The sequence below is a fragment of the Canis lupus genome, chromosome 13 (assembly GCF_003254725.2).
Source record: "Canis lupus dingo isolate Sandy chromosome 13, ASM325472v2, whole genome shotgun sequence".
Taxonomy (NCBI): Eukaryota; Metazoa; Chordata; class Mammalia; order Carnivora; family Canidae; genus Canis; species Canis lupus.
The window spans coordinates 9,569,604-9,594,625 of NC_064255.1; the positions used below are offsets into that span (position 1 = coordinate 9,569,604).

A 25,022-nucleotide genomic window follows, 5' to 3' on the forward strand; every position below is an offset into this window, starting at 1 on the left:
GCAGGTGCAGTGAAGATTAAGCAAGACACTTCATAGAATGCCTGACACAGTCGGCACTCAAATATAATTTTTTTCCATCTTTGAGTTCCTTACTGGAGATTACATAAATCCCATGAGAACTATTGTGCACATAGGAAGAATAACTACATTTTCTTTTTGGCTCAAAGGAAACTGACAGCATAGCTTATCTGAACTATGTAGCTCAGTGGGGGCAATAAGTAGGATGGCTACAAATTTTGATAGGTTTAAGTTGGTTTTATATTTTGAGAAATAGCTATATTATCTAAAAGCAAAATACTGGTATGATTGCCTTATAGAGTTTCTTATTTTTCAAATTCCATGACCATTACTTTTCTTTATAAAATGATGAATACCAAATGAAATAGCTAGGATAAATAGATTTTTTTTTTTTTTGCAAGAAGGGTAATATTCCCTCTAATCTGGAATAAACAATGACTTCTTAGTGAAGGTGTCCTAGGTTTCTGTCTTTTCTCTACTGCCTATTAGTTGTGGCTAGTCATCTAAAATTCTTGAGCTTCAGTTTTTTAATTTTTAAAATGCAGGTAGTAATACTTGTCTTGGAGGAATGTTGTGAGAATTTGGTAAGTAAGGTATAAATTCCATAACATATAGTAAGGACTCAAAAAAGTGCTTCCTCCTGCTTATGAACTGAAAGCATTGGGATTGGTATTTTAATAATCTTAATAATAAGATTATTTTTTTTGTTGTAATAATACAACAAAATCATATAGGTAATCTTAAGGTAAATTGTAATTATTTCCCTCTTTATTATTATTATTATTTTTTCATTCCATTTCTCTCTTTAAAAAGCACTACTCATTTGTGTGTTTCTGGGAGTTTTTAGAATAATTTTTTTTTTTTGCCTTTAGTATAAAAGTATTAAATATAAGTGGTCATCAGAGAATGTAGGAATTTTTATATTCATTGATACATAATGTGCTTTAACAACACAAAGACTTTAGAAATTGTGATGGTTATCAGTGTCATCTAACAAACAGCCCTAACTCTCCCCATTTCCACTTAGATGATGGAACTGCATTTCCCAGTTTGAATGGGACTGTGGAACTAGACTTGGCTAGCAAGTTGCCAGGAGTTACAATGCCTGGTCCAGACCTTTCAGACTCCCTTTCTCCTTCCAGCTTGACAACCAGCAACAATTGAAAAGGTAGCTACATCAGACTTGGTCTCTAAGAACCTCCTCCCCTATTGACCTATAAAAGTCATATAGTAAGATACTATGGAATTGTAGCAGCATTATGTAACTCATTCTAAATGATCAGAAGTGGTTAACCAAGGAAAAATCTTCCAGCAAAAAAATATATATATATTACATAAAATATATATATTACACATACATACATATATATGGCAATATATGGAGCCTCACTTCAAATTGTCCCTTTAGAATTGTCAACCTTGACAGCACTTATACATAATAAGAATAAAATTTCACTTAGTAATAGCAATTCTTATGCATCCCTCAATTGAAAATAGAGATCAAAAGTAGATTAAGATAAGTTTAAAAGCAGGAATATAACTTAATTTGATATTTTTTCTCATCTAAAAGTTTTTTATATATTTAGATGAGTATTCTTTAAAATACCAAAAAATACCAATTCATGTAGTTTTTTCACATCATGCAATTCACACTCTAAGTTCAATACTGAGGAAACCTAAATATCTTTGATTTTTTTCATATAAAGTAAAATAATAAGGTATGGTTTACATTGTTCAATGATAATGATAGCAAGAAGAATGTTGTATTTGAATCAGAATAAATATTACTATTAATTTTTTTGGACAAATAATTTCAAATATAATTTTAAAAGACAAAATCAGCATCACAGATTCAGATTTAAATAAATAAGAACAAACACAATGAAATATCTTAATAAATAGTTTTATTTTAAAATGATATGACACACTTGCTATTAACATATAAGGCATCACATGCCCTAAGAAAAAAGCCCATAACCTTAATAACTGCCCTTTTTGCATATTAAAACACATAATCAACATCAAATTATTTTTCTTATTTGGCAAGAAAAATAAAATTAAAAGCACGATGAGAGCCACAAAATAGAAACTCTCAAATATACTGTACAGCAATAATCCATCTTTGTTTTCTTGTACAACATTTCTTCCCAGCCTGGCTAGGAAGCAGGAAGATGGCAGTGGGAAAATAAGGCTGTTTTCTTCCTGAAACACAGGAGAATTACTAAAACTTGGAGCAAAGGAAAATACTTTCTGCTGCCCATATTTCCTTGAAATAAAATATTAATTCATGATAAGATAAATTCTAAATATGCCACACTCTTATGAGCCTGAAATTGCACAGTTAAAAAAATAAATCAAACATCTGTGAGATGCTGAACAGCCAAAAGAGACCTACGTAACTATGGCATCTCATTCTGAGGTTGATTCTAAATTCTTCATTCATGACCTGTGAAAGACTTCTCTTGTCCTTAAAGTCAACATTAAGGCATGCCAAATCTCCTCTAAGAAAATTATTCTAACAATAGCTTTGGATATTACAGTTCTATAATTATAAACATTCTTCTAATACATACAGAGACTTGATTGGACATAAATTTACACACTAACAAACATAAACCACAGGTATGCTCTTAAGTGTAAGCCACAGATTTTTGAAGTCAATTTTACATATTTAAAAAAACATCTTATGTTTTACAGTGTCAGTGCACAAATCAGGCAAATTATTTCCCAAGGCTTCTGCCCATAAAGTTGGAAGGAGAGAATATTTTAGAATACTATGAACCATAAAATGATATAGCTGAAAATCAGCTGAAAGATAATGATATGTTAATTCTCTTTCTTATGAACCCTTTTATACTGGGTAAAGCCAGTGAGAGTTCATTATAATTCTTTTCATTGTAGTCATTCTTTATGCCCAATTCTGGGAAAGGTCAAACCCCATTGCAGAGAACTATAAAGATCTGTCTTATTCGTTTGTCACAGTGGAATCTAGCTGGTGGTATTAAATCTTGTTGAATAGGTGAACCACTGGTGAAGGTTGTGAATCTCTTTTGTCAGACCACATTTTTGTGGTAGCAGTAATTGCTGCAATGGAATCTGACCTTCAGATTGAAAAACCTGCTCCTAATAAATATATAGAACATTTTTTTTCTTTAACTTTAGATGATTAATCCGGTAAGGTTTTGCATAAGCCTCTCGCACATATGAAGGCTGAAATGTTCAAATGCTGTTGCCTAGAATTTCTGCCTGTCACAAAGAAGTAACAAAAAGTAGAGCCACTTGGGTTCAGACCCTAATTCCTGACACTCAACTGGCATAGTGCTCACTCAATCACTATCCTTACACTGGGAGGCAAAACGAAGGCACAATTAGTAGGGCAGTCTCTTTGTCTAAATTTGCACCTCAAAGGACATGTGCGAGCATTGGTTCAATTGGGTCCCCAAAACAAATAAGTATGAGAGGGATGGACTCAGATATTTTAAGCAGACAGCAAAGCATGTGATATTGATACCAGGCAGGTATCTAGTAAAATAGAACCAAGGGGCATAGCAGTTGTATGGATAAAAGCACCACAGCCACCAAGAATTTCATGGCACTAAGCAGTCCTACATTCCTCTAAACTATAAATCAGTTATGAAATGGGAAGCCTAGAGAAAAGACATTCTTCCTCTGAGGAGGCCAGTAAGTGGTCTGCTTCTGGAGCTCTAAATGGCTAGAAAGGACCCTCAGCATTGCAGAGAAAACATTCAGCTCTACTATAAACAGTTTAAGGTGCCCTACAAAGGAACAGTTTACTAAAGTTATTAGAAAGATTAAACTGTCCATAAGCAGCATGTAGATCCCAGCTGGTACCGGAGAAAGTCAGCTTTCTTTCTGGTATTCACCCGTCTGGACCACACTTTTGCTAAAGAATGAGCTGCTTTCTTTTAAGATTAGGAAAGTGACTTACAGTTTAGTTTTTTGAAACCTGATAGAAAGTTAAAGACCTAAACATGGACCTCTGAAAGAAGTTGCTGTTGCAGTTCTAGCAATAGAAACTCTCATAACAACAACCAGCACCATGTTCAAGAGATAGATGTAAGGTCATAATATCCATGAAGGATCCAAGACCAGCAAGACCACAGCCATCATCGGTTCAATATCTATAACGTTTATCACCTGATCTTGCCAAAGTACTTCTAAATAAAGACATTTAGAGCCAAAAACCTCTGACTCAGGTTGGAAACAAAAGAGTCTTAAAGTTCAGGGGGTTTTTGTTGCCTGTGTTACCATGATTTTAAATTCAAGTAATCCTCATCTTGAATTCAGGCACTGATAGGATGGACAAGAGCTACCCAACTGAATACTGGAGGGAAGCGGATTAAGGCAGTTAGCTGAACTTTGTCAACACAGCATTAAAGGAGACACCCAGATGATTTTCTGAATTGGTTCTTTTTGGAGTAATGGTCTGCCATCACATAAGTAGAACCTTAAAAGAGATGTGTCCTATACGTGAACAGATTTAAATAATGTTGTTGAAATAAATAAGCATTAATTATAATATTTCAATTTTAAAATTTTAAGAAAGGAGAGGAAGAAATGCATTCTGACTTGTTAGGTCTTTCCTTGTGCATATCTTATCCTTATTAGAACTCAAATAGATATAATGGGAGATATGTGTATCCTTTAGATCACATCAGAACTGTATGTAATTTGGTAGCGCTGTTAAGATTCATTAAATGTTTCCCAATGAAAAATTTCAGAATTTTCTCCTTTATCCAGTTTTACAAAATTGAAAAACTTCCTAACACTTGATTCTCAAATTTGTCTTCCTTCATGAGCTGAAAATCGGGCTGTACCTTAATTCAATTTAGTCTGCAATTTAGCTAATTAACTATGTTTCACCAATAAATAAAACAAAACTCAGCTGATCCCACTTAGCTTCTAAGAATAAGCATGTACTTTTTTAATGTATTTTTTAAAAAGACAAAAGACACACAGCTCAGACCTACTCACCCAGCCAAGGATATCATTAACTTATTGCCTCAACTTCCATGTAAAGAGGATCCCTAAACAAGCTAGAATCTGACAATTTATAAACCTTCAGAATATGAAATTTATACTGTTGATAAGTCAACTTCAACATAAATCATGACATGAGAGTCACAGTAAAACAAAAACTTTGTTCAGAAAGCACAACGACCCAGCAATAGATAGCAAAAATCATGTTTACATTCTCCCAATTTTTTTCAAATTGAGCTACATCAAGCTTTTTCTGATGTCCATGTAATTTCTCATTTTTACCTAATAATTCTTTCACATGCCTGCCCTCTCCCTTTTTAGTATCCTCTGATTCTTTTTCCATTTCATCTTAAATCCTTAGTAACACACAATGTATGTAACTCATCAGATCAATCTCTGACGGCCACAAGAACTCATTCACATAAATGTCCTGAGTCACACACTCTGCCAGCCAAAGTCATCCACGTATTCCACAATCCTCAAAAACAACAAAAACTTTAGGCATTAGAATTAGGCTTTAGAATCTATCAAGAAATTGTGTTCTCACTTCCCCATTTCTGCCCTTCCATCCAAAGTTCCAAGTTCCAGTCCTCTTTACGAATGACCCCTGTTTGTTTGGAAGTTCAAACAACTCTTACAGTGGAAGGATGGAAACACCTCAAGGATTAACTGTAAAATACAAGCTGTTTCTGAGCCTGTCTTTTCTACTCCTTTCTGAACCATAATGGTACAGAGATAGTGTGGACACTGGTTGTGTTTTGCAAAGTTGTGACCACTTTGCTCATCATGAATCTCATCGAGCAAGTTTGAATGTTATGAGGCAAGATTTCACAGTTACTGAGGGCATGGATGAGGAACTCAGAATGATACTTATGGGGCACCTGAGTGGTTCAGTAGGTTAAGCGTCTGCCTTCAGCTCAGGTCATGAACTCAGGGTCCTGGGATTGAGCCCCGTATCAGGCTCCCTGCTCAGTGGGGAGTCTGCTTCTCCCTCTGCCCCTCCCTGCCTTGCTGTGCTCTCTCTCTCTCTCTCTCTAATAAATAAATAAATCTCTAAACAAAATTGAAAAATTAAAAAAAAAAGAAGAATGATACTTAGACCACTGTTAGGAGGTGATAAGTTTTGGTGAGGATGCAGTTCCCACTGAATCTCTGTGTTTACTCTTTCTCTCTGCTGTTCTTCTAATTTTTTAGCTGTGGGCTTAAGGACTGCTGCCATCCTAGGGCAATGGCAATGGCTTGTTGCTTGGCCTAGAGTAAGTGATACCAGCTTCTAGGCACAGTCTCTAATAAGAGTCTAGCTGCAATTGTATTGCAATTGTATTTCTCCGAACAACAACAAAACATCACGTGGGTGTGTGTGAGCCAATCATGACTCAGACCTGCCTAGAGGTTTATGTCTGGAAATATATTATGAACGTCTTATGCTTTGGCTCTCTGGTGTGAGAACCAGGAAAGAATTCTAGAGCCTGGGTGGCCAGTATGATGGCTAAACCACAAAAAGAAAATGGAATTTATATGAGCAACTAATTTTACTTCATCTAGAGAATGAGCATGCAACACTGGCTAAAATCTGGCACTACCGTTCTGGGTTAAATTAAGATTAGTCTTATAATGATTTATATTTTTTTCCTAGAAAGTTGATTCTAATGACTTAGTTACCACTTCTGAGCACAGGAGTAATTTTAAATATAACAGATTTGTTTTTGCATTTTAAAAAATAATCAACATCCTCAAGCTTCAAATTCAAAACCCTGTATTTTAGTGTTCAGCCAATTTAAAAGAAGAAAAGAATTAGCAAGAGAATGGATAAGCACCTTTGAGAATTAAATGTAAGCCTTATTAATGATTAATACTTAAGTTCTATTTCATAAAATGTTACTAATTGGTCCTACTGTGTGTAGGACCTCCTAATGTCCAAAGAATAATACCCCATATACCATGTAAAAGAAATCATTTGTACACTGGTTGTTAGAAATATTTTGCTATAGAAATAGAAACTGATGGCCATTATAGATTAATCTCAGTTCTTTAGATGGACAGGTGTAGCTGGTTGTAGTTTCTTAATGCATCTTACACAGCTTTTCTTCTAAATAAAAAATACATATAGAACCAAAACACTCACTGGCTGTTGGTTTGGGAAATAAGCCTATCTCGCTAAGCAAATAAACTGCACTGTTCATTTTAAGAAATGTGGTTTCTTTTCAAATAAAATGCTAATGCAGATTCTCACTAGGTTCACAACCAGAATTAACTCTGTACATCAAGAGCATCTTCCTCTACCAAGGACAGTTCCAGGGTATTTTCATTAGTGCAGGTTTTCATCCTGAAGTTGAAAGAACCGTAGAGTTTTGCAGACTCTTTGGAAGAGGCAAACCTGTTGCGACGATACAGCTCCCCTTTCCACATAGACATCATTAGCAAACAGGACAGAACGACCCCCCCAAGCGTAAGCAGGCAGAGTCCTGCAATCACACAGCGGTCCAGGTGAGCCCCCAACCTCGCGCTCTCCTTTTCCAAGCGTTCCATCTCCCTGGCTGCCACGGTGTTGGGATCCACAGTCACTTCCCGTGGGACAACGTAAGAGATGATCACCAGCAAGATGCCAGTGACCAAGAACAAGATGGCACTGACGAAACCATAGTCTACGGACTTCCCTGAAGATGTGGCTTCTGAACTTACATCATCCTCATCTTCAGATATCAAGGATATGGCAGGCTCATGGGACCACTCATTTGGATTTCCCCAGCCAAGGTCTCCCAGATGACTGCTTCCTTTTGCTGAAAGGGAACATCGGTTCTTTTGCTCTAAGTTGACATTCTCATCCACGCAGGTAAAAGAAGTTTCTAATTCCTGGCTGCAGCAGTTGCAGACTTTCCGGCCTGCCGTTATTTGGTTGTTCCCTGAGTTGAGAGGTCCTGGCGGCAAAGAGTCTATCTGAATAGCACTGTCTTGCAGGGAGGAGGAGGGGGATGCTGGAGAAGGGCGAAGTTTAGATCCTTCTGTCTCAGCTGCTCTGGGTGTCGACATACAGTGTCTCTGGCAGCAGAGAGCAGCTTTGACAGCTGCTGCATCTGCCTGGTCACCAGGAAGCCCTCCTGAATGCCAGTCTGCAGCATCACACAGGACCGCCTGGCTGCTCTTCTTAGCAAGGCAGTGGAGCTCCATCGAGCTAGTCAGACATCCCCCAGCAGCTTCTGAAAATTCTGCCAACAGCAACACAGATAAGAACCCAATTGCGGCTAAGGCTACACTACCAGGAGTATCGCTCCTGGGGTCCCCATCTCCTTTTTGGTCACAATTGTTGACACTTCCAGCCCCAGTTCCTCCTAAAAGGGATAAAAGAAAGGAAAGGATATCTAGTGGCAGGAAAGTATGAAAAGGGCAAATCCTCTGACTTAGCAGAGGGACTGACACTGAGAAACTTAGGTCAGGGTAGAGGTAGAAAAGGAGCACAGAGGAAGTAGCAGTGTCTCTGAAGGAAGCATTGCCGTCACCAAGCCAAATTTATCCAAGGACTCACACATTTCTGTGACAGGATCCCTCAAATAAGAAGGCAAGTTTCCTGTAGAGAGACACAAATGAGAAAGGCAGGGACCTTTTTTAGCAGAGCTGAGATTTTCTGGAAAACCTGGGGAAGCACACACTTCTCAACAATTCAGTTAAATTCTTTACACTATCTTTAGTTCAGAACAGATCCTAATATTGATTAGCTTTAGGGCATCACTGTGGAGGAACAAATATGGCACTATCCGGTGGGCTCTACTGGCACTGGGGCTCAGCATTGTGACTGAGTAGCTCTGAAGTGGGTAAAAGATACCCGGCCACATCTCCTAAACTTAAGGTCATCCGCTGACCTTAGTCACAGTCCTGTGTGTACAAAACCCTCTGCTTGTTCACTGTGCTTTCACTCTCAGCCCCTGCAGCTACAGGATGCCAGCTTGTTCTGGACTGCGGAGTATGGAGACAACTCGCCTTACCGTGTGATCCCAGCCAGACCTCGTGGGGCAGCCCGCTCTACTCCTCTCCCCCCACACCTGGTCTAGGTACAGATCAGCTACTCTTGCTCATTGTGTCTGAATGGGTCTGAGTTCCTCTCCCTGTGCACACTTGGCTAACGAACATGCATGGGAAATTGACCATCCAGAAGTTTTTATTTAGAAGTAAACTGACAGTGAAGACAAATTATAAACCTGCAGAGTCACAGTTCTGTTGAGGGAAACAGGTGAGAAGCTGTTAACATAGTTCCAAAATTACCTTTGGAAATTTGTCTCCAGACATGCCTTACTCCCACTGCAGCATGGGATCCTTCTGTGACAGAACTTTGGGTTGAGCAGAAACGGTCATCCTTCCAAGGAATAACAACTCCACTATCACCGAGTACAGCAGTTACAAGCAAGGGCCCTTTTAATTTTGTTTCCAAATTCTTGGCAATAATTGATTTAACCCATGGTGCTGAGCATTTAACCCATGCTCAAAATTCGCAGCTCCAGGGATTCCTGGGTGGCTCAGCGGTTTAGCTCCTGCCTTCGGTCTAGAATGTGATTCTGGAATCCTGGGATCCAGTCCCGCATGGGGCTCCCTGCGTGGAGCCTGCTTCTCTCTCTGCCTGTATCTCTGCTTCTCTCTCTCTCTCTCTCTCTGTGTCTCTCATGAATGAATAGGTACAATCTTAAAAAAAAAAAAAAATTGCAGCTCCAACAGCTGGCAACCCCCCCCCCCCCACACACACACAAGTAATGCTTACCTAAGGTCTACTTGGCAACTCACTTAAAATATGGGAGAGGGAATGCACACTTTTCTGCTCTATGTTAGTTTGCTTTATTTTTCTTAACTTCCATTATCGAAGTTTTTCTGTAACTGAAACAGGAAAACAAAACAAAAACCACCAAGTGCAAAAAACCAAGCACAGCTTTCCCCTAGCAAGAGGACACAGATCCCTACAGTCGGATCCGTCCATGAATAAAGTGACGGTAACGGGTTTGGTCAATTCCTGAAATGAGCAACGGTCCGCAGCTCCCTCAGACGCGAGGTGCTCTGATTAACTCCCGGCACGACTGGGTCCTCACGCTGGGCTACCCTGGGTAAATCGGCGGGATCCCGCGCGGGACTTCCCATTGCTAACAAAGAGGGACAGAGTCTCCACGTACTTCCCCTCGCCTGCGTCTCTCTCTAAGAAAGGACAGACTCCGCCGGTTCCATCGGGGACGTACGAGCCGCGCAGTCGATTCGCCGGCAGCTCCAGCAGCCGCGGCTCCCGCCTCAGCCGGGAATGGATGACCCCGTGGGACCGGCGAAAGGCTCTCCGCCTCCGTCTCCCGCCTCTCGTCCCTCTGGCTAAGCGCGCGGTTCCTGAAACTGCACCTCGGAGCGAGGGGCCGCCCCTGCCTCCTCCGCCTGCCGCAGCCCGGAGCGCGCTCACCTGCACGGAGCTAACCGCCGGGCGAGGCGGGTCTGGGGAGGCGACCTCGGATGCGGCCGGGGCGGGCGCGCGCGCTCGGGGCGGGGGTCAATCCGTCGGTCCCGGGTGGACCTCGCGGCACCGGCGTCGGGCTGCGACCGCCAAACAGCCCGAGGCGAGGCGAGGCGAGGCGAGCGCCCGCCAGGCTCCCGGGGGCTCTCCGTCGCCCCAGCGCCTCCTCCCGGCCCCGCTCGCCCTCACTCACCCCCGCCTGACCGCCCCGTGCGGCCTGAGCACCGCGCGCCCCCGGCGCGGCTCCGCGGGGAAGTCGCCCGATGGCCGCGCGCCGCTCTCGGAGCCTCCGCTCCGCCGGGCTCGCCGGGTGGGCAGCGCCTGCGGCGCCGGCCGGGAGGGGCGGGGCCGGCCGGGAGGGGCGGGGCCGGGCGGGGCCGGGCGGGGCGGGGCGGGCGCTCCTTGGTGCTGAGCATCCCGGGAGATGTAGTCCAGGGGCGGTCTCCCGGCTTCCCCCACCTTGCTCTTTCTCCCTCCCCGTGGCTTTTGCCCTTCCTGCTCTGCGTCCATGCTCCTGATCATCACTTGAGAAGCAATCACTGGATCCTAAACTCAGGGTTGGATAGTGTGGACCTACAGCCTCAGGTACGGCCACAAGATTATGGGGGAAGGAGTGTATATGTAGCTCCAACACTGTGCCAGGCAATATGCCTATTTTGTCTTATTTAATAGAACAGATCTTGGAAGAAGATTCTATTAATCCTCATCCTTACAGATAAGGAAAAGAGGCTTAGAGGAATTAAGTGTTTCATCCAACGTTACAGAGACAAGAAAGTTTATTCCGGGAATATGCTTCCAAAGTCATCGCCTTTCCCACACAATCAGGAGAAACATCACCATTGAGGGATTTGTTCTTTTTTGCCTATTGCATCCCCTGTGCCTTAGCCAAGTGTCTAGTGTCTGTTGCATTATGAGTAGTAATGATCCAAAATAACGGCCCTTAACATAAATAATACTTATTACTTCCAGGTTCTCTTCTAATCACTTTAGATACATTAACTCGTTTAATGTTCACAATTTATTTTTAAATCCTATTTAAAAATTCTCATTTTTACACGAGAGGAAATTGAGTTACAAAGAAGCTTAGTAATGTGTTCAGAGTGCCCAGGACTCAGCAGAGGTGAGGCATGAACTCCAAAAGGTTCTAAGAATTATGCAAATTGAATGAATGGAAGAAAGATCAGAGGGCTAGAAAAGAAAGGGTTGGGAATAAAGGAAGTCGGCAGATGAAGCTTCTGAGTTATGACTCCCAGGATAGAACAAAGTAACTTCTTTGGGTCACCAATCTTTCTAACCATAGTGGATTGCACCAGCCAACAGCCAAAGGGAATGTGTGCGGTTTGTGGATCATCTCCAAGTTTTCAGCATTGCCTTTGGGACTATTATGGGGTTATTGATTGTTTTCATCTATGGGAAACAAAAGAAGGGCTATAACCCTTTATAACTTTTTTCTACTTGTGAGTAGCTCATATAAATTCTGTGGTTGCTTGCTTTCAAGTGATAAATAAGTCTTCCATAGTGACAATTTTGTTAGTTTTCCTTTATAGTGATAGAATCCATAGTATCATAGTTCTAGGAACTTCACAGTCCAGCTCCATAAGATCTTTTCCCCCCATAACTCCCTTTTGGCCAGTTAGGCCCATTTGTTGATAAGCATGTTATGCATATTGCGGTTTCTTCTGCTTTGTTTATTACTATGCTCTCCAGTGAGAATATCCTTCCTTCCATCCCCTATTCCTTCCACCCTTTTGAGGACTATCTCACCAAACCATACCTGTAGGGGTACATTCTGCTTTTAGTACTTTATGTTTAGAAGGGAACACAAAGACATCATAGGGTATCTAGAAGAGAGCAACTGAGAAATTGAAGAAACTCACTTTGGACAGGAAGATGCTGAAGGAGCTTGAGATATTTAGTAATAGGAGAGTTACAGGAAACAAAAACTAGCTTTAAATAATTTGAGACTCCCAAAAAGAAGAGGAATTCTGTATCATGGTTAAAAAGGGTAAAAGCAGAACCAATGACAATAATAGCACTTGTTAGCCCTAATATGTTCTCATATTTAATTCTTTTTTTTTTTCATATTTAATTCTTACACCAATTCTATATGGGAGCACATATCATTGTATCCATTTTGCGATGTAGAAATTGAGGATTAAAAAGGTGGAGTCTCTGTCCCAAGGTATGAGAACTAATCACTGACAGAGCCAAGATTCTAACTTGAGTCTGTCTGATTCCAGAACCTGTATCTCTTCACCACCATGCTGTACTGAGCAATGCTTCACAGTAGAGCATGCATGAGAGATGATAATGTTTATTGCACTAGGATAAACATAAGAGGTTTCTCATGGCCATAGTTCTGGTGCTGTGGCTACTGCAGGCTCAGCAGGACAGCTAGGAGGGCCAAGGGAATACATAAGCCAGCACGTCTGTAATACAGTGAATCACCTGAGGATGATGGACATGGGGACTGGAAAGCTTTGGATAGCACTATCACTTTTAATAAAGAGGTTGATTTGGGGCTGATTATAAGAAATAACATTCTCTCCTGGAATGTGAAATAGGATGTCTCATGAAAGTGAATTCTGTATTACTGGAGAGGATAAAGAAAGAACCATTTATTAGTGATGTTGTAGAAAGGGTTCATCTAGTTGGATTAGAGGACCTCTACGGTTTCTCTGCTGAAGTGATTCTAAGTTATAGCTCTTTCATAAATCTCTTTTCCTCCAAGCCAGCCCCCTAAAGGTTCTGCCTCTGGTGAACTTTACTAAGACTTGTCAGCCCTGGTGTTTGTTGTATTTATCAACCAGTGCCTTGTGACATTTCTTATATGTCTAGGTAACTACGGCATACTGTTTAACTGCCCACTTTGGTGCCTAAACCTCTAGCGGCAATTGTAAGCTCATAAAGGTCCTTATTCATATATTAAATGTCTTATTACCCCCTTCAGAGAGTGCAGTATCTCTATTGGATAGAGAGAGGGAGAACGAACTGACACTGGAGATGATTATCTGTCCACATGATTGTCTCTCATGTCCTATTTCTATAGATAGTACATTTGACTGTCTGCATATTAATGACTATTAACAAATATCAACTCTGCCACATACTACAAACTCTCATTCAAAATTCTGCAGAAAAAGAATAATTGTAGACCGACTGAGTTCCTGGAAATAAAAGCTCTGCAAAAAATACCACTTGCTGGAATAATTTCACCTCTCCCTCACCTACGTCCATGTCTAAAACTTACCTCGAAATCTGACCAAAGAACTTTTCAAGAGCCTTTCTTGTTCAACACCCCCAGTTTCTCATTATGCTTCTAATTGGCATTCTAGTGGCATAAGGCATTTCCTTTTATAAGTCATCTTGCATATATAGACTTACTTCATTTATGTTTTATACTTCTTTGTATGTGGTGTCTCTTCCCAGATAAAATTTAAGTTCCTTGAGAACCAATATATTCTTTGTATAATTTCAAAACTGCACATGAGCATCAAACAGTGAAATACATGGGCAACAGTGGCTTCTCAGTATGTGCTGACAAAACAATTAACACTATGATATTAAAGTCTAGGTAATAATTTCGACCTTGCATATTTTTTAAATGTCATGGGTTTTTGTTTGTTTGTTAGTGTATTTATACTCTGTGAGGTATGGGAGGAGCATTCATGATGACACTATGTTGATCAGAGAAAAAATAGATTCTGAGAAGTAATTTGACTAAGTGAATCAAGGGTAGTGAAGAGATTTGCAACAGTCTTTTATAGTGATGACTGAAGATGGTTTCCAGTTTTCTCTCTTTGGCAATAATAATAAGAACTGACTATAAATAAATATCCTTAGTGGGTTCAGAGTTATTAGGAGAGACTAGGCTATAAGGAGGTAAGAAAGACATTTTTAGAATTGGCTGTATAGAGGCTCAGTCATTTAATGACAATAATACAAGGAATATGATTTACTTTATACCCCAAGCTGGGACTTCTGAATGATGGAAGAGAAGAGTATAAAATGACCAAAATTTAGAGTAATGATCTCATTTAGTAACAAAATTCTAGGAACTAAAAAGTAATATTAAATTTGAAAGTTCCCTTTAGGGACGCCTGGGTGGCTCAGTGGTTGAGAATCTGCTGTTGGCTCAGGGCGTGATCCTGGAGTCCCACATCGGGCTCCCTGCATAGAACTTGCTTCTCCCTCTGCCTGTGTCTCTGCATCTCTCTCTGTGTGTCTCTCTTGAAAAAATAAAGAAAATCTTTAAAAAAAAAAGTTCCCTTTAAATAAGAATGCTTACAGTAGCCAGGCAGGCATGTTATTTAAATTAAGAAAGTGCCCAGTACAGACAGTTGGGGTCTGGGGAGACTGCAGCCAAATTGAGAGCAAGTTCTTTTTCCTAAAGGGAGCAGTATCCCCTAACTGCTTTACCTGACTTTTGTCTTGCATAAATTTAAATATCAATAAAAGTCAGATATTCCAATTTGTATTCAACAATTCAAAATATTTTAAATTTTAATTTTAAATTAAAAAATTTTTTTCTGGGTCAGAGAAAACATAACTACAGGAAACATTAATTTCCAGTAATAGGAAACTAGGTGATTTAGACCCACCCACTGTTGAGGATAATTAGAAAATCTAGACAAAATGTTTAAAAATCATGTTTGAAGACATGCAAGTTTAACAAGATACAGAAAAATTACTGGACCAAAATCTAGAGAAGAGAGATTCAGAATGTCAAGTTAGGAGCTTGGAGCTTCCTTTTACTTGGAGATGTTAGATAATTACAGAGGGAAGAGTTGAAAAGCTGAGGAGGTAAGGAGATTGGGGATTGAAGTCCTGAGGCTGCCAAAGAAAGGATGTAGTGAATCTGCTCCATTCCTTAAACTCTGGGTTGGAATCCCGAAAGGTTGCATGCTGGCAGTGTGAGCCAGAAGTTAGATTGGCCCTCACAGGGAGCATACCTCAGTTTGTTAAAATGTCAATCCCTAAAATTTAACCAAAATAATTTCAGAGTGTTAGGACACCAGTTACTTGGCAGAAGCAGCATTCTCTGAAACAAAAACAAAACAAAACAAAATGAAAACTATAGCATCATCTCAGACTAATTCTACAAACAATTATGCAAATATACTGACTCACAATAAAAAAATAACCATGAGAAAAGCCAATTTCTAAAGGTCACACACTGTGTAATTTTATATGTGTATATATGTATATGTACATTTCTGTTTATTGATCATGGTCCCAGTTGCATGAACATATGCATGTGGTAAACTGACAATTTTTTGGTTTGATCTTCCATATAGTTACATAGTTACATTTGAGGGAAGCTGAAGAGTACACAGATCTTTCTGTAATATCTTTGCAACTTTCCAAGAATCTATAATTTGAAGATAAAAAGCACAACAAACAAAAAAGCCAAGCACATCAGGTTAGATCACATGCATGAAAACAAACAGAAACATAAGGCCATAGAAAGGACCAATGGGAAGCCTCAGATACTGGAGGATTTTAAATTGCTATACTTACTGGGCTCAATGAAATAAGACAAAATTTAGAATTTTTCAGGGATCTGGAAATGAAAAATAAAAAATAACATAATCAAAATTTAAAACTCAAAAGATAATTTCTTATTAGAAATTATGGGGCCCTGGGTAGCTCAGTGGTTGAGCATCTGCCCTTTGCTCAAGTTGTGATCCTGAGGTTCTGAGATCAAGTCCTGCATTAGGCTCCCTGCAGTTAGCCTGCTTCTCCCTCTGCCTATGTCTCTGCCTCTCTCTGTGTGTCTCTCATGAATAAATAAATAAAATCAGAAAGAAAGAAAGAAAGAAAGAAAGAAAGAAAGAAAGAAAGAAAGAAAGAAAGAAAAGAAATTAGACACTGTGAAGAGAAATTAGTGAATTGGAGACAGTTCAATAAAACATCTCAAACAAAGTACAAAGGATGAAAAATAGAAAAGTGAAGTAAAAGACATGGAAGTTAAACAGGTTTCAGAGATTCTTGAAGTAAAGTTTTCTCTCTCCTTTTAGGAGGAGAGGAGAAGACAGCTTTCTCTTGCTCCTGTAGGTAAGCAGACAAAATCAAATTTTCAGATTCTCCCCTGTGATACAGACTTTGAAGTTTGTATACATAGGGCATTTGACTTTGCTGTCATTACACTGTCCCAGGAGTAAAACGTGCGGTGTTGGGTACTGCAAGGTCATTACTATAAGTGTAAAATGATAATCTGTCTCTGATCCAAGTCCCATGTGTGCATTCAGGATAGAATTAATACATATGGATTTAAAAAAAAACCATAGTAAAAATGGAGAAAATAAGCTAGCCACTAAAAAATTCTAATTGTAACAGTATTATTCCATTAAGTTAGTAAATGAGGCAAAACTATACCAGAATATTTTGGGATATTAGCAAAACAATGAAGAAAAGCAAGAATGTGCTTACCATAAATGTCAAGATAGAGGCAACCAAGGGATGGAGGCAATAGTGATTTGGAGAAGGCAAAAGAGGCTTGTGGGGCATGGCACGTCTTGACCCACACGTGCTTACATGGGTATTCTCTTTGAGCTAAATTATTAGAGGTGATTCTCTTCATTTCATGCTCTGTTCTGTGGGTTGCAGATCATAATAAGATAAACATGCCTTTAGAGAGGATTCAGGTTTCAAGTGCCTGATTTGAATCTTGCATTAAGAACTTATATCAACCTAAGGATTTGGTCTAGCTTAAGAACTTGAAGGTAGTTTCCTCTAGCTTGGTTTCACCTGGCATATTGTTAAGCATGGAGGGTGGCCAGATGTGTGATCTTACAGTACCCCATACCACACTAACAGGATACTCCACATAAATTCTTTGTTCAAGTCATTAATAACATTCAATAATTCACCCATTCATTCAAGTATTAATTAAATGTCAAAAGTTCTAATACTAAGTGCCAGATGTAGAGTAGTGAACTGAATGAATACATCCCAACTTTCAAAGGAGTTTTAAATCTGGTGGGGGATGTGCCAAATTAACAGACAAGTATAATACCATTTCATCAGTGTTCTGATAGAGGAATAGATGATACGGTGGTAACATACAGGAAGAGTACCTAACTCAGAATTGGCAGGTCAAAGTGCACTCCTAGATGATACAATATCTAGGTAAGACATATATAGAAAGAAATTAGCCCTTTAAAGAATGAGGTAGCATGATTAATGGTGAGAGTTGAGAAGTAAATGCAACTGAAGAAAATTCAGTATGTACACCGTATAAAGTGTGAAGGGAAGAATGTCAAGTAATGATATTGGAAGTGTCAAGAGAGGAAAAATTACCTGTGGGCTAGCAAGTAAGAATAAGGTGTGTGGACTTAATTCTAAATACAGCAAAATACCAGTGGTGGCTTTTAAGTAGCATAAGATCATATTTGAATTTTAAAAAGATCATTTTGGAGAATAGATTGAAGAGGAGCTAGCCTAATCAAATAATTTATAATAATCGTGCAAGCAAGAGATAACAATAATGAGATATAAATATAAAGATGTAGATAAGTTACAAGAAAAAGGTATATCAATGCAAACATTAATCAGAAGGAGACCAAAGCAACTATGGTAAAGTGGGCTTCAGGACAATGAATGTTACGAGGAATAAGAGAAATAATGATAAAAGGTCCAATTCCTCCAGAGACAACAACCACAAGTGTAGATGTACTCCCTGAATCTCTGTGGGGCCACATTTCCCATTCTGTTGAATGGAATATGTGTGGAAATGGTGTGTGTTAACTTCTGGGAGGAAGTGGTTAAGGGTCTAATGTTTCTGTCCATTTTACTCTTCATGCTATCTGCTATCTGTATGATGCTAAAATGACCTTGAAGCCATAATATGAAAGCAACCTGGATTGCTGAATCACAGCTCAGAGGAGAGCCACTTGATCCATGTCAGACTCAGACATCAGCATAAAACAAACTTCTTTTGTGGCAGTGAGGTTTTGAGCTTATTTGGCACAATAGTTAGTCTTTTCTCCTTAGCTGCAGCAGGCCAAAAAGGAGCTCAGAAAGTGGACAGATAGGGTCTGATTATCTACCTATGTAGAGAGTGGTTTAAGCAATTACTGTGTTTTGCTTTCCTTTACTATTAAGGAGAATAAAAGTTTTATTTTAGATTTTTCATATCATAATGATTATTGCTAATCTTTTCAGTGATATTATTTCAATACTTAAACTAAGGTACCTTTCTACTTGAGTTTTATTCCCACATTCTCACTGTCTTTTTTTCTATAAAATAAACAAGATTGAAAAGCATAATAACACTCTATAACTTTATTTCATATTTTTGGATATATGTCAGAGGAATAGCCAAGTTGGATTCCTATAAATATATAAACATGGCTCTGGAGTATTATTTGCTTCATTGTGTTTTTTACATATATATATATATATATATATATATATATATATATATATATATATAGTAGTTTTTATATATTAATTTAAATATTTTAATATGTCTTCAATAACATCTTATATGCTTTTCATATTTTAGAAATTTCTTCTGATTTCTGCCCCACTGACAGTCCCACACATTTTTCAGGGAAGCTTAGTTGTGAGAAAGGTCTTCATGACTTAGCCTTTGCCTAACTCTTCTTCCCCACCTCCCAGCACACATTCCAACTTCATAAACTGTCTGCAATTCACTGAATATTTCCAGTTGTACTCATAGCATTCCTTCTTCCAAAGCTGCCTTTTCTACTTAGACTTGCTGGTTCTGAAGTCCATTCCCTCAACTTGTCAGTATAAGTCAACTCTGCTAGAACATGGTTTTCTCTATAAAATTCTTTAATGCTTCCCCACCCTGGGTAGAATTGACCATTACTTTCTTTGTATCTCATTCTAATTCAGCTCTTATACACCCATCAGAACACCAATAATATATATCTTTTTTTGTCTAATGTGTGAAAGGAAGAACATTAGTCATAACTTACCCCTTGGTCTCCAAATTTCACTTCCTTTCCAACGAGGGCAAATGTCAAGGAATGTCTTTCAATTTGCTGAGCTGAGTGATATATGAAAGTGCAATCTGGGAAGCTGAGAAAGATTAAATAGTGCTATATAAAGAAAGAGGTGGGGGAGGCAAATCCCAGAGTGAGAAGGAGGCTGAAATCAGACACTGAGAGCCTTGAAGAGAGGGACTTTTGAGGAGGAGGGAGAAAAAAGAAATCACACACAGTGAAAGGAGATTAGAGAAGATTTTTTTGTGAGTAGGATAGGAAGAAGAAAAAGAAAAAGGTTGGGTAAAAAGTTTCCTGTGCAAAATGGATTTTTGGGTCCTCAAAGTCTTTAGCACAATATATTTCAAGACTTAGGTATCTTGTTGATTTGAGTTCTCTCTCTCTCTCTGTCTCTCTCTCTCTCTCTCTCTCTCTCGTAGTTAAAAAAAATAAACTTTGCATATACAATGTATTTTGTAGCCCCAGTGGGATCTGGAGCAGCACCTTATGGTCAAACGCATTAATTTATCTTTCAGCAAAGAGTATAGATAATTCACACTAGTTTGGATAAAGAAAGAATGTAAATAGCCTTTCATAAATACACATTTGATTTTGCTGCTACATGATCTTACTACAAATTAGTAAAAACCCTTTTGGTTTTAAGAGTTTTTATTGGATTTCAGAATCATGACTAAGCAATTGTGGCCCTCAATAAGCCTTGCCTTCACCTGCCAACAGATCTTCCTGTTCTTAACCTGGGTTCATTCATGGTCACATGCTGGGTCACTGGTCTAGGACGGACTGAGCTGTGGATGGCTTGTCTCTGTTTTGCCTCATTTCCCATCATTCAGCCAACTAGACTGATTCACAGGGTAATTCACAGGGTAGCAACACGTTTCCAAAAGAATGAGTGAGAGCACACAAAGCTTCTTGGCAGCTAAGCTCAACACTGGCATGTGGTCATTTCTAAAGCATTTAAAAAAAAAATCAAATCATCAGCCTCTCCCAGATACAAGGGATAGGAAAGTAGACTCTACCTTTTAACATGAGGAGCTACAAAGTCACATTGCTAGGGTTATAGAACAATTAGGACCTTTTTTTTTTTTCCTGCAGTCAAGCTGCTATAACTAAAATGAGTCTGAACATCAAGTGGGAATGGGTAGAGAACTGATGTTATCTAGATCCAGTCAGATATTCATTGATTGCCTTACCAATATCAATTTCCCACCATTTTATTTTATTTTATTTTATTTTATTTTATTTTATTTTATTTTATTTTATTTCCCACCATTCTATTTTATCACACTCCTTGGATTTCCCTCTGAGTAGCCATCTTTCTCTTTTGTGTAGAAGATTGGTGGTTTGGGGAAATTGACTTTACCCTCTGCTCAAGGGCACAAATCAAGAAATTTAATCACATACCCTCAGGCTACAGTGATTGGTTAGGGATTCAGTTCTAAACAAACACAGGACTTTCTTAGTCACAACTGTCTCAGAAATATTTTAATCAAGGTAAAGTACAAGATTTTGATCAATGATTGAGGATAGAGGAAGCATGTAGTCCTTGTTTCTGCTTAGAACCACAAGATAAGTTAGCCTGAGGATAAAGCTGACACATAGGAAGAGGGAATATGCCAAAGAATTACAAGAAACAACGAAAGTCAAGGTTAAACTGCTAAATTTCCTATAGTCTTTGATCTTCATGGTAACTTGAGTCAACAAATCTCCAACGTAAGTTGGGTTTTCTAAATATCTATGAAAGCATCCAAAAGTGACATATTTTCATACCTTTCTCTATCTCATTAGACATCTTGAAGTAGGCACCAGGTTTAATTTATCTCCAACTCTCTGGTTTGAGCTTAGTGCCTGAGAAGTCTAAAATAAGTGTTTGATTAAAAGCCCTATATAATCTAAAGCCTGATGAAACATAGTTCTCCAGTATGAATAAAGTGGAAGCGGTATCTATAAATAAGAAAACAAAAAGCAGTAAGCAGACGCCAACCTAGAGGGCTCAGTTTGTATTTGTAAATGAATCTATAAATCATTTGATAAATGAATAATTTAAACCTGAAATCCAACAGTCTGTATAGTTTAATTTTGCTACAAAAATAGATTTAAAAAGTTACAAATAAATGCCTTTGGTTAGAAAAAAAGAAACTTAAATGTGCACACACACACACATGCACACACACAAGCTTCCCAACCATAAGGAAGGAAATGTCCCAGAAAGGGTAATCCAGTCATATTTTTATGGATAGTGGGTTTCAGAATGAGAATAAGAAAATGCAAATAAACAAGAAGAATTCAAGAACAAGTTCAAAATGAAATATCATGAACATGGCACTTCCACAAATAGTATTCTAATTTTGTAAAATATATAAGCAAGCTAAGCCTAATTTTTTAAGTCCTTATTAAGATTTTGATTTCAGTGTTCCTGGGGAAAGGGAATTTGGTTATTTGGCAAGGGGTGTTGTAAAAATTAACTAGCATGGGTGCTTGACTAAAATGAAAACCAAATAGCAATGCAAAATGTTAGTTCTGTGAGCCAGAGCCAGAGATCTTACATGGTAAGAGTTCTGTCTTTCTTGACCTTACTGGGAATTAGAAAGGAATATATGTCTCAGCCTGCAAGATAAAACCCATCCTTTATGAAATCAAGACAAAGTAACTTTTATAAGCAGCAATAGAAATGAAGGGTAAATATTGGGGGAAAAACACTATAATGAACTGTGAAATCTAATGACAGAGTCTGTCACTGTGCAAAATCAATGTCACATTCACGTTTGGTAAGCTATGACATCCATCTACCAAAAATACCTTAGGAATAATTAAGTGGATCATTATAGTATTAGTCTATCTTCCTCTCACTGTGGGGGCAGACTAAGTAGCTCACTACCAAATTCTCTTAACCCAACAGAGTCCTCATTTCTATGTTTATGCATCTATTAAAGTCTAACACATTCCTTACAGTCATATCAGATAAGAGAATTACATATATTTCTTCAAGATTTATGCTTAGGATAATAAAAATAGATGCTGTCTTCAAATAATAACAAAGAAAATGAAATTACAAATTTTAGGTACAGGACAACTTAATCTGTCCACTCTTTGCTCAGCTATAATTGGTGACTTTTTAAAATTATGTTATGATCTACACATTACATTCAATGCTTGACACATTAGTGAAGTTTATACAGCACACATACTCCAGTCAGACACCATGCTAGATTCTGGGAATTAAAAAAACAGAGGTTACATATGATCTTTACTTTACTTTTATATCTTTACTTTCAGGTTTTCTTCAATGTGGTACAGGCTAGTTTGTAGAAGGAACATTTCCTTATTAAAAAAAAAAAAAAATGTCAGAGAAGCCCTAGTGTTTTAGCTAGATACAGTTGTTCCTTGTATTAAAAGCCCTACAGTCCATTTGCCTACTCACAAGATGCCTTAAATATCTCTGGAACTTAACCCATTTGCTCAACTGAATCACTTTAGGTACCTGGCATTCTCCTAAGTAGAATGTGCTGATGATCTCCGATAAACTAAATTCCTTTTCCTGTGTCTTCTCTCAATGACAGTGAAAATCCAAATTCTCTTTGGGGAAAGATGGGAAGAAACTACCTTAAAATAATCAGTAATTTAAGCATTCATCTGATTCTCAGGCTAAACCAAAAGGGAAATATTCGGTACATTTTGTCATAGAAATTATAATGAAGCAAAAGACTCCAAAGTAATTCTCCTTCCATCTAACTGTGAACTAATAGTGAAGGGCATTGTTACAGGCCTTTTATCCTCATAAATATTTTAAACTTCATGACCAAATGTGCTTGCTGTTTCTCTTAATTGAGCTATGAGAATCCAATCACTGGAGTGGGTTAGCACTTTTGACAATCTCAAGGGGTTTTCCTGCTATCTTTGCTATCCCCAAAGAAGCTGACTTTCAGTGGTTTGACCATTGGGAGGAGGGATAAGTTGATTTCAAATTAATGCATATTTTCCATTTGTATAAATGTGGGTAATTTTTTAATCTTATTTTCAGGAGATAAAATGATTTATATTTGGAAAGGCACGATCCACCCAGAAATGTGTGGGTGTCATAGCCATGTATCTCAGACCGTAAATCTGTTCTCTCTCACTCTTAAAAAATAAATTGAATATGAATTTTTACTGCTCTCTCTTGAATAACTTAGACATTGAGGAGCTTTGGTGTTGCTTCAATGCTTTCATAATCCTCTGCACGTATCCCTGAAATCACATTTACTATACTATTTGTCAGTTCAGTTCCCATCTCCCCCACCAAAATGCAAGCCTCCTTTACTACAGGGAATATGGTTTATTCATCTCAGTATCCTCAGTGCCTAGCAGAGTGTGAAATAAAAACGTCAAAGCATACTAAGGAGAGAAGGAAGAAAATATGGAGGAGAAGAATATATAGATCAATATGTGAAAAATGTTTTAATAATGTGGTTAGAAATTCTCTATTGTAACCTCTACTTGGGAAAATCATGATGTTTGTTAAAAGCTTAATACAGTAGATTTGCTCAGGAGGAAAAAAAAACACTCAGGAATAGAAAATAATTTCCAAAATATAATAGGGTGGAGCTAATTTAGGTAAGCTTTTTAAAAGCACAGGGATCAAAAGCTATTTATTATGAAAAATAACAAAATATTTTAACAAAATATTTTAACAAAAATAACAAAAATAACAATATGAGCTGGAGTTGTAACAACCTGACCTCAGCATTTATACTTCTTGTGACTATTTAAGAAATATAGTCACAGATTTTTTTGCCTTGACCAAGAAGTGGGATCTATGACTTCTTTCCTTGAGTCTGAATGGAACTCTACTTGTTACTAACTAATAGAATGCAAGAGAAGTGGCACAGTGACTTTCAAAGCTAGATCAAAAATGGTTGTGCAGCTACTATCTGGGACATTCAGCCCCATTGATCAATCATATACCTGTAGTCCAGCCATTATTTGACTGCATATGCATGAAATACCCCAAAAAATGTCCAGCTGAGCCCTTCCTGAATTTCTGACCACAAAATCTTGAGCAAAATAAAACAGTTTTTTTTTTTTATCTGCTAACTTTTTGGAATAATTTGTTACACAGCAATATTAGCCAGAATACTTCTAATCATGGATCCTCTAATCAAGACCTTTTTAAGGAGGTAGCAGGTCAAGTAAGACTATGTTTAATAACATTTGTCAGATATGAGGAGCAAATTTAAAAGGATTTTGCTTTAAAATTTTTAAAGAGCTGAATCGAAATAGTTTATATTAGTGAAGGAGAATAGCTAAACAAAGGAGAATATTGGTCACGTATACATCACTTAATAAGCTAGAAATTGTTGAGTATTTGTCACAGTTTATTGATTTAGAAAGCAAACTTGGATAAACTTTTGGTTAGCCTACTATGTAGCACATTTCATCTTTAGACATTTGTAAGGTTCATCATCACAGTTCTAGCTGGTATATGTATGGTGGATAAGTAAAAAGAAAACAGAGAAAGCTTTCAGAAAAAAGAAAACAGGTAATATTTAAGACAAAAGTCAGGAAAAATGCTATTTCAT

At 38.2% G+C, this 25,022-nt stretch overlaps 2 protein-coding genes across 5 annotated transcripts in view; one reads left to right on the forward strand and one right to left on the reverse strand.

Annotated features, from left to right (window-relative positions):
* The window catches only part of EMC2 (ER membrane protein complex subunit 2), a 402,209-nt gene that overhangs the window by 335,610 nt on the left and 41,577 nt on the right, over positions 1-25,022 (forward strand). The gene's annotated exons all lie outside the window — the stretch shown is intronic.
* TMEM74 (transmembrane protein 74) lies at positions 1,906-10,823 on the reverse strand. Of its 3 annotated transcripts, none has more exons than XM_049093353.1 (4): positions 10,686-10,823; positions 9,767-9,879; positions 9,277-9,690; positions 1,906-8,584 (listed from the first exon to the last, which is right to left on the reverse strand). In XM_049093353.1, exon 4 carries the CDS (start codon positions 8,185-8,187, stop codon positions 7,270-7,272), a length of 918 nt encoding a protein of 305 aa, XP_048949310.1. In that variant the 5' UTR covers positions 8,188-8,584; positions 9,277-9,690; positions 9,767-9,879; positions 10,686-10,823; the 3' UTR covers positions 1,906-7,269. The 3 variants fall into 3 exon arrangements, with proteins under 3 accessions (XP_048949310.1, XP_048949309.1, XP_025306788.1); XM_049093352.1 differs by lacking the exon at positions 10,686-10,823 and adding an exon at positions 10,170-10,659; XM_025451003.3 differs by lacking the exon at positions 10,686-10,823 and having other exon boundaries at positions 1,906-8,348; positions 8,543-8,584; positions 9,767-10,659.